General features: G+C 42.9%; 1 protein-coding gene across 1 annotated transcript in view; it reads right to left on the bottom strand.

Moving 5' to 3' along the window:
- LNX1 (ligand of numb-protein X 1) overlaps positions 1–13,809 on the bottom strand; it is a 109,436-nt gene that overhangs the window by 24,634 nt on the left and 70,993 nt on the right. Inside the window, 5 exon segments of the mRNA XM_090266889.1 lie at positions 3,861–3,959; positions 3,962–4,372; positions 6,710–6,912; positions 11,113–11,265; positions 11,771–12,012. Coding sequence (XP_090123015.1) covers positions 3,861–3,959; positions 3,962–4,372; positions 6,710–6,912; positions 11,113–11,265; positions 11,771–12,012 — 1,108 coding nt within the window.

The raw sequence follows: 13,809 nt of genomic DNA, 5'->3' as shown, positions 1-13,809 counted from the left end.
GTTGGATAAATACATGCTGAATCGCCACAGTTTTAGATGTTCAGCTGTTTGTTTGTCTTTAGGGTCTCAAATCTTTGGTCTATATTTCTTTGCTCTCCCATTTTAGGTATGACACCAGACAGTGCCACAAAGTTGTCTCTTTCATACAGTTATTCTTGTCCTGGTGCTCAAAAAACTTAAATTGGCATGGAGAAAAATAAAGCTGTACTAAGTTCTAAATAAGTCAACGGCTCTGTAGTTGGAGCTTCTGTCTAATTCTGGGGTCTGGCACCCAGGCTGCTGCTGAGTAAGCTGAGGTTAGGACTCCACATATGTAAAGTTGTTCAGATTTAAAACAGTTGTGGCTTCTCTGTAATAACTTTTCCCTGAAATAATACATAGAGAGGCAGAATGTGTGGTACTGTGGGCGAAAACATGACCAAAGGACATGCGGCCTGGGAATTTCTTTCTAAGGCAAATATGATCCACGGAGTAGGTACGGGGCAGGGCAGCCAAGGACTGGTTAGTAATCTGGGCGTTTAGTTGAATGCTCCCAGCCTGGTGTGCATTGCAAGTATCACGTAAATAAAATCCACTCTTGAGATTGCTTAACTGGGTTTTCCCAGCATTCTATTTTTTTCCTACTTCTTTTCCAACTAGCTTTGCCCAATTTTTAAAAAATTTCTCCTCCCCTGCTTATAAAGCACATTGGTTTTGTTTTAGTAAGCAGAAGAATCTTTTAGGAAGTCCCACTATTAGGCAAGATTTCATAAATTAACTTTCTCAGGAAAAAAAATGTTTTTCCTCTTCTGTTACTAATCTACAAAAGAAGCATGCCATATGTAATCATATATAGAATGCCAAACTTTTCCAAATGGCACGAGTAAGGGAGTTTTTGTTTTGCCTCTTGCTAAGTAGAGTTGGCAGATGATCTCTAGACTGGAGGCAAGCTGCACTGATCAACCTGCAGAGGGCGTTAACAAGTGTAACACACACACACACACACACACACACACACACACACACACACAATTGATGACTCCTACAAGTCTGATTTTTAAAGAGAAAAAAATCATGCTTAGAATGCAGTTTCTTCATGAAGAAAAACAATAAGGATTCTTCCTTTTTCATGGGTTAATGTTTTCATAAACATTGTCTATTTTCTGTCTCACCCATTAGCACATATCTGAGATCAGAGATAGGAATATATTCTAAGCTCTATAAGCCCTGGAAATGCGTTGGTCTTACTCCTCATTGTACCTCCCACCTCATGGTGCATAGAAGTTGCTCAGCTAGTAATAATGGAACAAATTCAAGTGGAAAAAATAGAGATGCTATCTTAGGGACAAATAGTATATAAAAATAGATTTCATGCTTGTTCTTTGGTAAATGGTTTGACAAAAAAATTATATGAAATGGAATGTGTAAATTATATTTTATATATATTTACATTTTTAATAATTGGACTCAATTTATTCATTCAATAAATATGTATTGAGTGTCTGCTATTGCCAGACATTTCTCTGAGTATTTGATATATAATACTTTACTGTACTCACACTAAATTGGCAAGTAATAATAATTAGTTGATAGAAAAACAAAATAAAGCAGATTAGAGGATATAGAATTGGAAGTAGTAGATGCTGTTGTAAGTGGGACTGTCAGAGGTAACATTTGAGAAGAGATCTGAATTAAGTGTGGGAAGGAGTTTCACAGGTATGGAAAAGAGTCTTCCAGTCAGAGGGACAGCAAGAATGTCAACCCTGAGGTGAAGAAGCTCTTGAAATGTCTGAGGAGAAGGCAAAGTGACTGAGATGGGTAAGCAAAGGGGGAAATATTAGGAATTCTCCCCTTTGCTTAGGAAGCGAAGCTGGAGACATAACTAGAGGCCAGATTATGTATGGCTCTGCAGGTCAGCGTTAAGTTTCAGAATTTTTAATCTAAGTGTCTTGTGAAGCATCAGAGAGCTGAACACAAGAGAGGGACATTTTGGCATTGACTTTGTAACATGGTCATTCTAACTGTTGTGAAGAGAAGAGGCAGAGGGTTGAGTATGGAAACAAGGAGATCAGTTAAGAGGTTCCTGAGTGGCACAGACCAAACTTGATGGTGGCCTGGTTGATGGAAGCCATGGAAGTGGTGAGAAATGGGTTGCAGGAAAGGATGCTGAAAAGAGTAAAGTTTCTTTTTGGCCCAAGTAACTAGGTCAATGGTGGTGCCATTTTTAGAGACAAGGAAAGACTGAGGGAAGAGCAGGTGTGACAAGGGGTGGAGTAGAAGGAGGCCAAGGGTTCAGGTCTGGCCATTAAGTTTGAGTTTCCTTTTAGACATCCATGTGGAGACACCAAGTGGGCAGCTGGAGATGAAGTGTGGTGTTCAGAGAACTTGGGGCTGAGCACATGAACTTGGGAATAGATGACATAAACTCCAGAAGGGAAATGCCTCTTGTAATTATGCTTTTGTTCTCTATCTGCCTGACCCCCATACACCCTGTTGGGAAAATCCATCAGGCTGATAATCACCTTGGAACTGGGACACCATCAAGAGCCACAGTTCAAGGGCAAAGGCACAACGTGTCCTTCCCATTCCGGTGGATGGAGCAAACAGGGGAAGTCTACATTTAAAATGACAGTATCACCCACCATTTGGGATAAGACCTGCATAGTACTGAAAGGTGTTGCCAACCCCTGGAAGAACTCCATGGCTAGAATCCAAGAATAGGGAGATTTGTTAGAACTTAGATAATCAAGTCCTTGAGAGCATTCTCTTTGTTCTGACTGCCACCCTCCATGGAACTTGGTACAAGATTTAGTCAACTAATGATGCTGACTCACTGTTCTTAAAGCCACTTCAGTCACTAAGTGGAAGCTCATATTTGTGCTGGGTAACTGCAAATACATATTAAGACACCATGCTCCAGGCATTAACCATTTCCCTAACAGCTTTTTGTCTTCTATCCCCTTAGAAAGATCTTCCCTGCCTCATCCACCTAGAGAGCTTCTAATTCCTCAAAGGCCTGGTTCAAGATCTACTCCTCTGCAGAATTCCTAGACCCATCTAAGCAAAAGTCTCCCCTTTCTCTGTACCAGCCCAGTACTTAATGTCTCCGTTACAGGACTATTACTCCACATGGCAGTCATTCAGAAAAAGTCCACCCCCCTTAATTAGACTGTGAGCTCCTTTGGGAGAACAGCCTGAGAGTCACCATCTCTCTGTTTTCTACACCTACTCCAGGGTTAGTCAAGGAGCAGAAACTTAATACATATTGACTAAGTGAAGTGAATGGAAGGGTTAACGTATAAAAACCCAGAACAAAGCCTGTTCCTCTAAGAATAAGGCTGGCAGCTCAGTGAACACTGGAAAAACTCATGGGGACTCAGCCAAAATCAACAAGATGCATGCTGGGGCTTGATGACATCACACCGGTGGGAAAGTGAATTAGTTTGAACGAATGTCTTGCTATTGGGAGCTCTATTTGTCTGAATGATCAATAATTTGTATCTCTCTTATTAGAGGACTTCCTCCCAAGTTTATACTTGAGTTTCTGTGGGCTTTCCAGTGGGTCTGGACGTAGCTATAGAGACGGGGCTTAGCCTTAGCCAAGCCTATGGCAGACTCTAGCCCCCTAGCCACATGGTCACTGGAGGGTGCATGGCACAGCTTCTTAGGGATGTTAGTACAATGGGATGACTGGAATGTGCCCAGCATGCATGTGAATGACCAACCCCTGGATCTGCAACAAATAAATACACTGAGTACCGTGATGACACAACTCTGCTCACCTTGAGTGATCTTGACCTGCATCGGATTGGATGGATGGGCAAAACCTAAGGACTGTTCACAACCCCAAGACACATCATTTGCTTGAGTAGCATTCTTACCTGGCCCTTTGATCTTGACTCCTCGAATGCAAGGCACTGCAGGTCACATTGGTAGTAGCAGGGCAGATGGTCAGAGGGAGGAGCATTCCTGCTCCTGCTGGGAGTTTCTGACCAGGATCTAGGAAAGACCTGTGACCCACCTGGATCAGATGCGCCGCGCTTTCCGGGCTGCCGTATCTAAGGTCATGTCCGTTGATGGCTAACAGGCGATCGTTCTCCTCCAGCTGACCATGTCGGTCCGCCACACCACCGTTTAAGACGTTGAAAATGAATACCCCAGGTTCGTCCACCTTGCGCACCAGTTTTATCCCAAGCTGCTGCTCAGGGCTGCTTTTGTTGAGAATCACATGGAAACTGTCATCCCGGGGTCCACAGGTGTCCAGTGCCTGTCCGTTGTTCCTGCTTCGGAACTTCTGCTCACGGAGCACTGTCAGCCACAGCACCCGGCAGGGCTGCCGCAGGAGGCGCAGGGCGTAATTGTGACGGACGTTGCTGATGTCCATTCCGTTCACCTGGGGGGTTAGAGGCCACAGAATCACTAGGGCCATTCCACAAAGCCACTCTGCTCTGTCGCCTTATCCTGTGTCCAAATACCCCATCTTCCAATATCACTTCACACACCTGTACCACCTTTTCAGGTCTCTCAGTAGAGACCACCTTTCTTCCACCTGCTCCTTAGACAGGTCCCCACCTTTACTTATACAACCTCAACTCTCATTTCTGTTACCACACTTATTCTTTTGGTTGGGGGAAAGTGGGAAAAAGAAATACAAAGTAGAAAAAGGCAAAAGAGAACAGGAATTTTCCATTGAGCTCAAATGGTAGCAGTACACTGCTGTTCAGTCCAAACTGATGTGATATTTTCTTTCCCAAAGTTTCCAAATGAGTTTTTCTTTCTGGGTCATGCATACTGGAACTCCAGGCCCCACTACTGTGTGTGTGTGCGCACGTGCGTGTGTGCGTGTGTGTGTTTGTGTGCGTGTATATGTACACACATGAGACAGGGAGAATGTGCATGAGAGTGTGCATATGTTGGCATATCGGCAAGTTTGTGAATGTGAGTGGTAGAGTGAGTTTGTGTGTGTTTATGAAAGACAGAGACAGACATGGAGAGGGGGAAGAGAGTCAGGCTTGCAAAGTTTTTTTTGCCCATGTTCTCAACAAAAGAAAAAAAAAATCTTTGTGGTATCTAACAAAGTAATGTAAATAGAAGTTTCTAGGCTCTTTTATTGAAAGGCTGGATCACTTTATGATGCTACTTGAATGTTCTCAAGTTCAGGCCTCTCATTTGTGCCTCATTAAAGATCTGCTGAAGATGCTGCATAGGACTCTCTCGTTTTAATTACCCTGGCTAAGCGGGGCCTGGCCTGAAGGCTGTGGCCACCAGTTAGTCACTGCTCCGGAAGAAAACCATTTCACAGCATCCCCGCACTCTGTGCTTGTGGAGGGAGGCCCCACAGGAGAGAAACAACCTTCTTGAATTCCTGTGGTTTGGTAAGAGTTCTCATACTTGCAGCCAATTGTTAGAGGAATTTTGCAGAGAGCTTCTAAAGGGCCTTCCTGCAGCGTACAATCGCGGGTTCTCTGCTCTGTCTCCAGGGATGGAGTGCAGCTCCCTCCTGCATAGACAAGGATCATCACGTTTGTCCAAGCACAGGTGAACTTCAAGACCTGGCTCTGCTTGGTCACCTTATCCTGTGTCTGCTCCAGGCAAAGAGAAGGTCAGGGTCATCTGCTAAATAGTCCCAGCAGGCCTTTTGCCTACAAATTCCAGTTGAAGGCCATAAGAATCAAACTGTTTTGTTATGCAACCCTCCCAGGCAGCGTGGTTTCCACTAGAACTGGGAGGAAGCCTTGCGGAGTGTCATCAATTGCACTGCTGACTGTCCCTTGGGGTTGATAGGCCCTGCCTTGTACTCCACCAGTGAAGGCCACTGGGAATTTCAGTGTTTCTACAATAAGTGCTTTAAATTTTCTCTTATCCCAAAGAATAAGAACTTCTTGCCAAAGAAACTGCTCATGATGTGTCAGAAGCTGGCCCGTCAGCAACCTAGAAGGGGTGGGATGAAACTCATCTAAGTATCAGACAGGAAATATATGACAAGGGAGAAATTTCTTGTCATTTTGGCACATGTTTGACTTCTGTCTGATAAGCAACTCTTCCTTTATCCTTTCTCTTCTGAAAATTCCTCCCTAACGTCGTCCTTCCCCTCAACCAAGCCTCAGAGGACAGTAATGCCCAAAGATTTCTGTTCCACCACCTGTCTCCCTGGAATGTCTGTGGGTTGGCGGAATAACTTAGGAAAGACTTTTTTTTTTTTTCATGGAGGGCCATTAAGCTACAGGAAATTTACTTTAGACCTGTATGTGAATGCGAGTGGTTAGATAAAACACAAAGTGTTCCATTAATCTACTCTAAAAACAATTGCAGAAGATATAGGCTCCAGATTTACTTATTTTATGTTATTGTTACTTAAAGTGGGAGGAAGGAGTAGAAAGAAGGAAAGAGAGGAGGAGGAGAAGGAAGAGTGGGGAGGTAGAGGAAGGGGAGGAAGGAAGATAGAGAGAAGAAAGAGAAAGAAGGGGAAAACAGACAAAATGGTAGAGACAGAGAAATATTTATCCACAGAGTGAAAGAATGAGAAAGACGTAGAGGGACAAAGACATCTCAATTAAATGACAAATCTCATCTTACGAGCATATCACATAGTAACTATGGAAAGTAACTGTTCCACATTTACTTTAGTATTTCACTCACCCATCCATCCATCTATCCATATACCCAGTTAATTGCTCTGAAGTGATTTTTATTAAGCCTTTTTTAATGGCTTCACAGCCATGGTCTCTACCTTTAGTATGATGTCTCCTGGCAGTAGCCGGCCGTCTCTGGCAATCACCCCGTCACGATAGATGTGCTGGATGATGATATGGACCAGCGGGGTTTCACTGCCTCCCACAAGCCTAATGGAGAGGCTTTCACTGGGATCCACTCGATTAATCTTGATGCTGGTAATTTCGCCATCTGGAATCAGGTGATACAACCTTGGAAAGACTAAAATGGACAAAGACAATATTAAGACTCCCACCCAGTGCACATTTCCAACCACTCTTGTTCTTGCCAAACTTGGGTTTCAGCCAAACTCAACTATGCATTGTTCCTCACACATATTTTCTGTCTTCCTTCCTCCATGTCAGCATAGGTTTCTTTGCCTGGAATGGTTTTTATTCTAGGCTTAAACCCCAATTCTCCTTCAAGACCTGCATGAAATGATTCCTTCCACTTAAACTCTGCCCTGAGTCCCTCACTCCTTGCTCTCTCTAAACATCCCATTCCCCATAAGACTTTCTCTTTATTTCTCATAGTGTCACCTTCTATTACTTTTCATGCCCATTTCTTGTATCTCCCATTAAACTCTTGAAGGACATGATTTCTGGCTCTTCTGGAGATCAGTACATGAATCTCTGCACACAGGAGACTTCAGCCGATGTTTGGGTGAACAGGAATGATGAATGAATGACTGATCTTCATGGAATGGACGGCAGTTTCATCACTTACTTATCAAGGAACAAAAGAGAACAAACCTGCTCTTCTGCCCTCTTGGATCTTTTGAAGATTTCCTTCTGAAATTCCCTGTTTTTCAGGGCCACGGACTCACCAGTCCCCTCTATCAGATACTTCTGTCAATAAAGTCAAACAGCCTGACTCATGATCAAGAAAAGAGCCCTTGGCTTGGTTAGTGGCTTTAAGAGGTTTGGCCCTTAAAGTGAGTCTGATCTCCAGGAGTCAGTAATTCAGAGCTAGAAGGAGACTCAGAGATCATCTGGGCTGGCATTGCAAACTTTCTCTTTTAACTGGGGACTCTTCTTTCCCACCCCACTGTGCCCACACATAGACCCGCTCCAGTCTTGTGCAGCCTGAAAGCAAGTCAAACCTTTATTTCACAAGTGAGGACATTTAAGCTCAGAGAGAAGTGATGTAACTGGTTGGAGGCCAGAAAGTTAGGTGGCCATCAGAGCCAGGTCAGAACCCAGAGCTCAAGATGACCAGCCTTCTTGTCACCTCAGTCAGGTTTCCCTGGAGCCAGGGGTTCACAGCCAGGAGGAGACAGTCCCACAGGGGACTTGCCTAAGACCTATAAGCCAGCAGCTCCAACTGGTGCTGTTCTCCACCTGGGTTTGAATGGAGGTGCACAGCGGGGACGCCATCAAACACAGGCTGAGCTACCCTTAGTTTGGTGGATGAGGCATTCCTCCTGGATTGCTTGGAGGAGGGCAGAGATGCTTCTGTCTCCTGTAGTGCTGACAACCGCCCAAGATTCTCCCTTCATTACATCATCTGGGGAGAGCAAGACCGCATGCCCCGCTTCTGGATAATACACTGTTTGTGACTATTATCAAAACAGACGCCCTTAGTCCATTTCCCCTAACAAACAATGACTTCATTAATGTGTACTCAATTCTCTAGGAACAATACAGAAAGAATTAGTTATTTCTAAGTATTGTAGAACATGATAAACAAAACAATTTAGTAGCCAGAGGAAGCCAGAGATATTGTAAATGTGGGTCCTTCACCCTCACTGGGATTTAATTTAAAGTAAGTGATTGGCTTTGCCGTGAGGCTGTGGGCAGCTGTCTTACTCTGTCAGTTCCAGGTGCTAACAGCACTAGGGTGACTGAGTTCAATTAATGTTTAAACTACTCTTATTGCATTAAGTAGAATACCCCACAAGCATTTGCTGGAACAGGTTTGGTGACAAGGGAATAGAAATTTTAAAAATTATTTTGAGCAAGGAAAGATTTGGAAATAATAACCAAAGCTGCTGATTTTCTCCCCGCCCCCCTTCTCAGCAGATTTAGAAAAACCATATTCCCAAACCTAAATCACTCAAAGATGTTTGATTTGATAATCCAAGAGGACATACCCAACCACCCTTGTAAATAATGTTAATTAAAGCCACGTCAGTGAGACCCTAGTGACCATAAAGAGTTCAAGTAATTTTTAAACTGCCAAACTGTGTTAGTCTAGCAAAGCAACAAAATTGTTCAACATTCTGTCTTCACTCAAGGACTAAGGGGTATAACATTATTTGCTAAGAGTTTATTATATGTTAAGCATTGAGGTAAGCAATCGGCATGGATAGTTTTTTTTTTACTCCTAAAAATGTCATGAAGTAGATAATGATTACCGTTGTTTTTTTAGATGACAAAATACTGAAGCTCAGAGAAGTTAAGTCACTGGGTCATGCAGTTGATAAGCAGTAGACCCAGTCTCTTTACTGACGTAAAAAGTAAGAATAAACTGTACCACGAGTGCTCACCACATATCACTAGCAGCCTCATTGGGTCTTAATACCTCAACCTATCCCAGAGCAACAGCTTCCCGCGCCATCTAAGGAAATCCCTTCTCTCCCACTCTAAGGCCTCTGCACAAATGATGCAGCTGCCACAGACCTCTTTCTGAAACACAGCTCCAATTCTGCAATCATTCTACACAAAAGTTTTCAGGTGCATACAAGTCCAGATTCTAAATGGCATCAGAACCCTCTCCAATCTGACTGTTAACTATTTTCCAACACAGCTAAGATCTCAATGTCCAGCCAGACCAGAAACCACTCCCTACTTGGAAGCCATGTGGCTTTCCCTATGACTGCCATTGTCATTTATTTGTACCTCACTCTTCATGACATTCTATTTCTTTCTAGTCTTGAATGAACCTCTTGAAGTCAGGAACTGGATTTTATCATCTTCATATAAAATTACAGCGCCTCGGTTAATGCCTTAAACATGGTAATCTCTCATTAAAAAGGTTTCTGCAATACACATGCAAATAAATCTTATTCATGCAGGAGAAAACTGTATATAGAGTGTAATTAAGGAGCCTTGAATGAGAAAGAAAGACTGGCAGAAAGGAAGTTCTAATCATTTCACTTAATCACTGCACAGTCAGTGAACACTATTACTCACCAGACACTGTGTTTGGCTTTGAGAATACGAAGGCTCTGAAGGAGAACCATTGCCCTTATAGCTACAGTTACAATGAAAGATGATCATTGCTATAATAGAGATCCAGGTGCTTTAAGAACACAAAGGAATGGGGACTGAGGGAATCAGGGAGGGCTTCAAGGAGGAGGGAAAGCCTATGTTGGAAGGAGGCATTAGAATGCCAGATAAAGGAGAGTGGGAGTGCAGGCTGGACAGCATGGAAGTGAGCAAAAGACAGTATTTACAGGACTGTGATAATAAGTTCAGAATAATTAAAGCAAGCAGTGTGTGTATATGTGTGTATAAGGAGGGAGGTGATAAGTGAGCAAGAAGGGGTCTTATAAGACTGCTTAAAAATTCTCTGAAAGCACGCGAAGGACAATGGTTTGGGCTCTACCTCCCAACCACAGTGTACTTAGGCAGCAGTTAGGACAGTGGATTCTGGAGCCAGAGGACCTGATTTTAAATTCTAGATGTGCCATTTTCTAGCTGGGTGACTTTGGGTTAGTAACCTACAGTCTCTGGGTCTGTCTCCTCGTCTTTAAAATGAGCATGATAGTCCCTTAAAGTTGTTGTGATGTCTAAATGACTTAGAATACTACCTAGCAGAAAGAAAAAGCTCAGATTTTTAAGACATTATAATTACTGCCCTCAAGTTCTAATATAAAATGAAAAGAAGGAACCAGGACAGTATTTCTTCAGCTCCATTTGTATTGGGGAAAACATACAGGATCTAGGATCCACTTAAAAACTTGGCAATGATTCTAAAGCCACATTACCTGGGTTCAACATTTAGCAAGGTACTCCGGGGCAAACTAAGTAACCTCCCTGTGCCTCGGGTTCCTCATCAGCCAAACAGCTACTTCATAGGGTTGTTGAATGGATTTCATAAGTTAATGCATGGAAAACACTCAGAACCATATATTGTATTTACATACATAGTTGTAATAAGGCCAAGTAGTTACATAGCATTTACTCTGTACCAGGCACTGTTCTGCCTTTCACTTATGAACTATAATTATTCTTTGTATGTATTAAGCTGGTACCTGAAGGTAAGCATTCTAACCCCTTTTCCCTCAACCCATGTAAAAAGAGACCAATAATTTCTGCTTGCAGTGGCTTATGTGACAAGTATGTTAATCAAGGTAAGAAATATTTTACATCCCTGGGAAGACAGTTGTGACAGAAAGTGAGGGGTGGTCAGGCTGTCATAACACCTGAAGTCATTCTGGAAGGCTGGTCCATCCCAGCCTGTAGGGAGTTCATTTACCTTCAGGAGAAGTGATGTTTTCAGAATTTCCTCTGCCCTGGTCAGCTTGGTTGGCAACTGCACTTCCACTCTTGGTCCTTCGAAGAACACTCAAAGCTCGATTTATCTTTTTAAATGATCTGCTTCTAACAGAGGACCGCTCAAAGGGCCATGCTGAGGAATGGAGAGAAGGAACAGTTGCTACCCAGCCACAGAAACCCTCTTTTATGCACATGCCTAGTTAAGATAATGGGCAGTAAAACACGAACAGTGATTACTGCTAGATGGTGGGATGACAGAATTTGCTTAGGTATATTTTCCAAGTTTTCCACAATGAACTTGTTCATTAGGCTTGTTGAAAAATTTTGAGACTGAATATAATAGCGCCTTCCTTGGGCAGAGTGGATGGGAAGGTACTGACCCTGCGGGAGTGATGAATCATTAGGTCTAGCTTCAATCCCTGTCACCGACTCAGATCATACATGATTTCAAAGACCAGAGGTACTTGTACTTCCATCTCACTTTGGAGAATTGGACATTGAGTTGCTACTAAAACTATCAGAATGATTTCTCCATAAAAAATAAATATATATTTCAAGAACTTTCCATGGTGAATATCCCACAGAGGGCTATCCCAAGACAAGGAGCCCTTTCCCGGACAACCACCCATTTGACTCACCCCTAGTTCGGTTGCTCCGGCCAAAGTCCGATGGACTGTTTGCTGGCTGACCGTCCTCTGCCACGGACATGTAGGCAGGGTTGTCCAGGCCAGGCTCGTCTGTCGTTAAGGCGATGGTAGCAGCTGCAGAAACCTCTGGGAAGAGTGTTGTTGCTGGGAGGCTTGCCCAGCTGTCTGGACAGCCATCTTGAGAGCGCCTCTTCCTGTCTTTGGTCAGGCCATAGTGGGAGGCTCCTTTACAGCTGTAATAGGACCCATGGACATGAGAAACGGCTCCAGCTTTGCTCATTATTCCACCAGCCTCTTTATACAGGCATGCTTGCTATTCTTAGAGCTTGACTTGGTCACCCCTATATCCACCTCCCGTTTCACTTATATGTACTCAGTATACACTTGCCAACCAAAGGAACTGATAATTTGAGAGATTTTTTGAAAGATGCTTATTGCATTCTCTTAAAGCAATCTCTACACTGACCCCTGGAATGCAAATTTGTGGAAGTTGTATGGTATCTATGAGACTAGGACTCGAGGCTGGTGACCTTCAACTCTTTGGACTTGGTAATTCATTCCTCCTTGCTGGTGTTTATTTTGACCATGAAAGCACTTAAGTCACATTCTCAGACCTCTCTTTTGGGTTTAGCTCCAAAAACACTGAACATAAATATAAATCTCCCCCCAGATTCCATACTTAACTGTCCATGGAAACAGAGTCACCATCACCACAAAGCCACAGGAATTTACTCAGCATTGCTATTCTCAAGAGACAGGACTTGTTAGCTTTCCTTCTCTACATCTGGGCTAGTCTCAGAGTGGCCATGGCAAGGGGTTGGGGGCTCCCATGCACTGAGAAATTTCTTTCATTGTCACGTCTTCTAACTTTGGGAGAGTGAAACAGCATCCATGGTCTTAAGAATAACTGTAATTATCTATACCCACTTACCATCCATGTTAAACATCAGGCTCTAAGCCCAGGAGACCAAGGTTTAAGTTGATCTAGGTCCATATTTTGCTATGGATGTACTTCCATGCACCTCTTGGCAAGTTGTTTCAGCTCTTAGGTAGGGTTTTGGTTAGAAAATGGTGATAACTTAACTATCTAATTGCACCATGGTGAGGACATAGCCGCAGATAGCCACCCTGGCGCCCACAGTTGTTGTGAGGGCAGAAATTATATGGGTGAACCCCTTTAAGAAGTGGCCATTGTATATAATGGATGTGCTAATCAGTATATATACTTTTTTTTATCAATTAATTAAACAACACCTTATTGGTTGAGATATTTTACACACTTGATCTTAAATAACCCATCTGAGAGCCTATTTGGAGCAAAGCTTCAGGTAAGGTGCTTGAACGTAGACAGAATCAAGTGGCAGTCTACGCTGAATATGCACACCGTAATTATATGGCCCATGGAACCATATAGCTGGTGGATAGAAGGGCCTATTGTCCAGGGAAGAATCCTTGCTTTAAAGTTTACCTAGCTGTATGATCTGGGGCAATTTTGTTAACCTTGTTAAACAGCCTAATCTGCATGATCTAAATTGTATGATCTTGGATTGCTGTGAGGTCTTGCTGACATGAAGTCTTGCCAAGAGTTTGGTAGCTTGTCAGATAGTAAGTTCTCAATAGATTCTAGCTACTTCCATAATTTATATTTTCTAAGATGCTCATTTTTACACACTTTAACATCTGAGATTAGGATACATGGGGGACTGGTAGGTCATATGGCTCCTGTTGCAAGCTGAAGTCACAGGGTGGATGTCCCTGCCCGAGCATCCCAACATAGTCACAGTTGTCTGTCTTGTCACTTCTCGTGAGCTACATCCACTCTCAGTACGACGGCATTGAGCTTAATTATCATTAATGTCTTAGAAAAATTACATTCTGATTCAGTGTCAAAATAAAAAGTTACTATTAATATTGGAAGTCTCAAAAATAGCAGTGGTATGTGAATATGGTATTGATGAAGCAAATATTCATTGTTAGGACAGAAATTCCATATTTTCTTGCAATGAGACAAGTAAATGCTTTATTTGCTC

This window comes from Furipterus horrens, unplaced genomic scaffold, assembly GCF_987537825.1.
Source record: "Furipterus horrens unplaced genomic scaffold, mFurHor1.1.pri manual_scaffold_2, whole genome shotgun sequence".
Taxonomy (NCBI): Eukaryota; Metazoa; Chordata; class Mammalia; order Chiroptera; family Furipteridae; genus Furipterus; species Furipterus horrens.
Note: the sequence above shows the minus strand (reverse complement) of the source record. Positions and strands in the feature narration are given on the sequence as shown.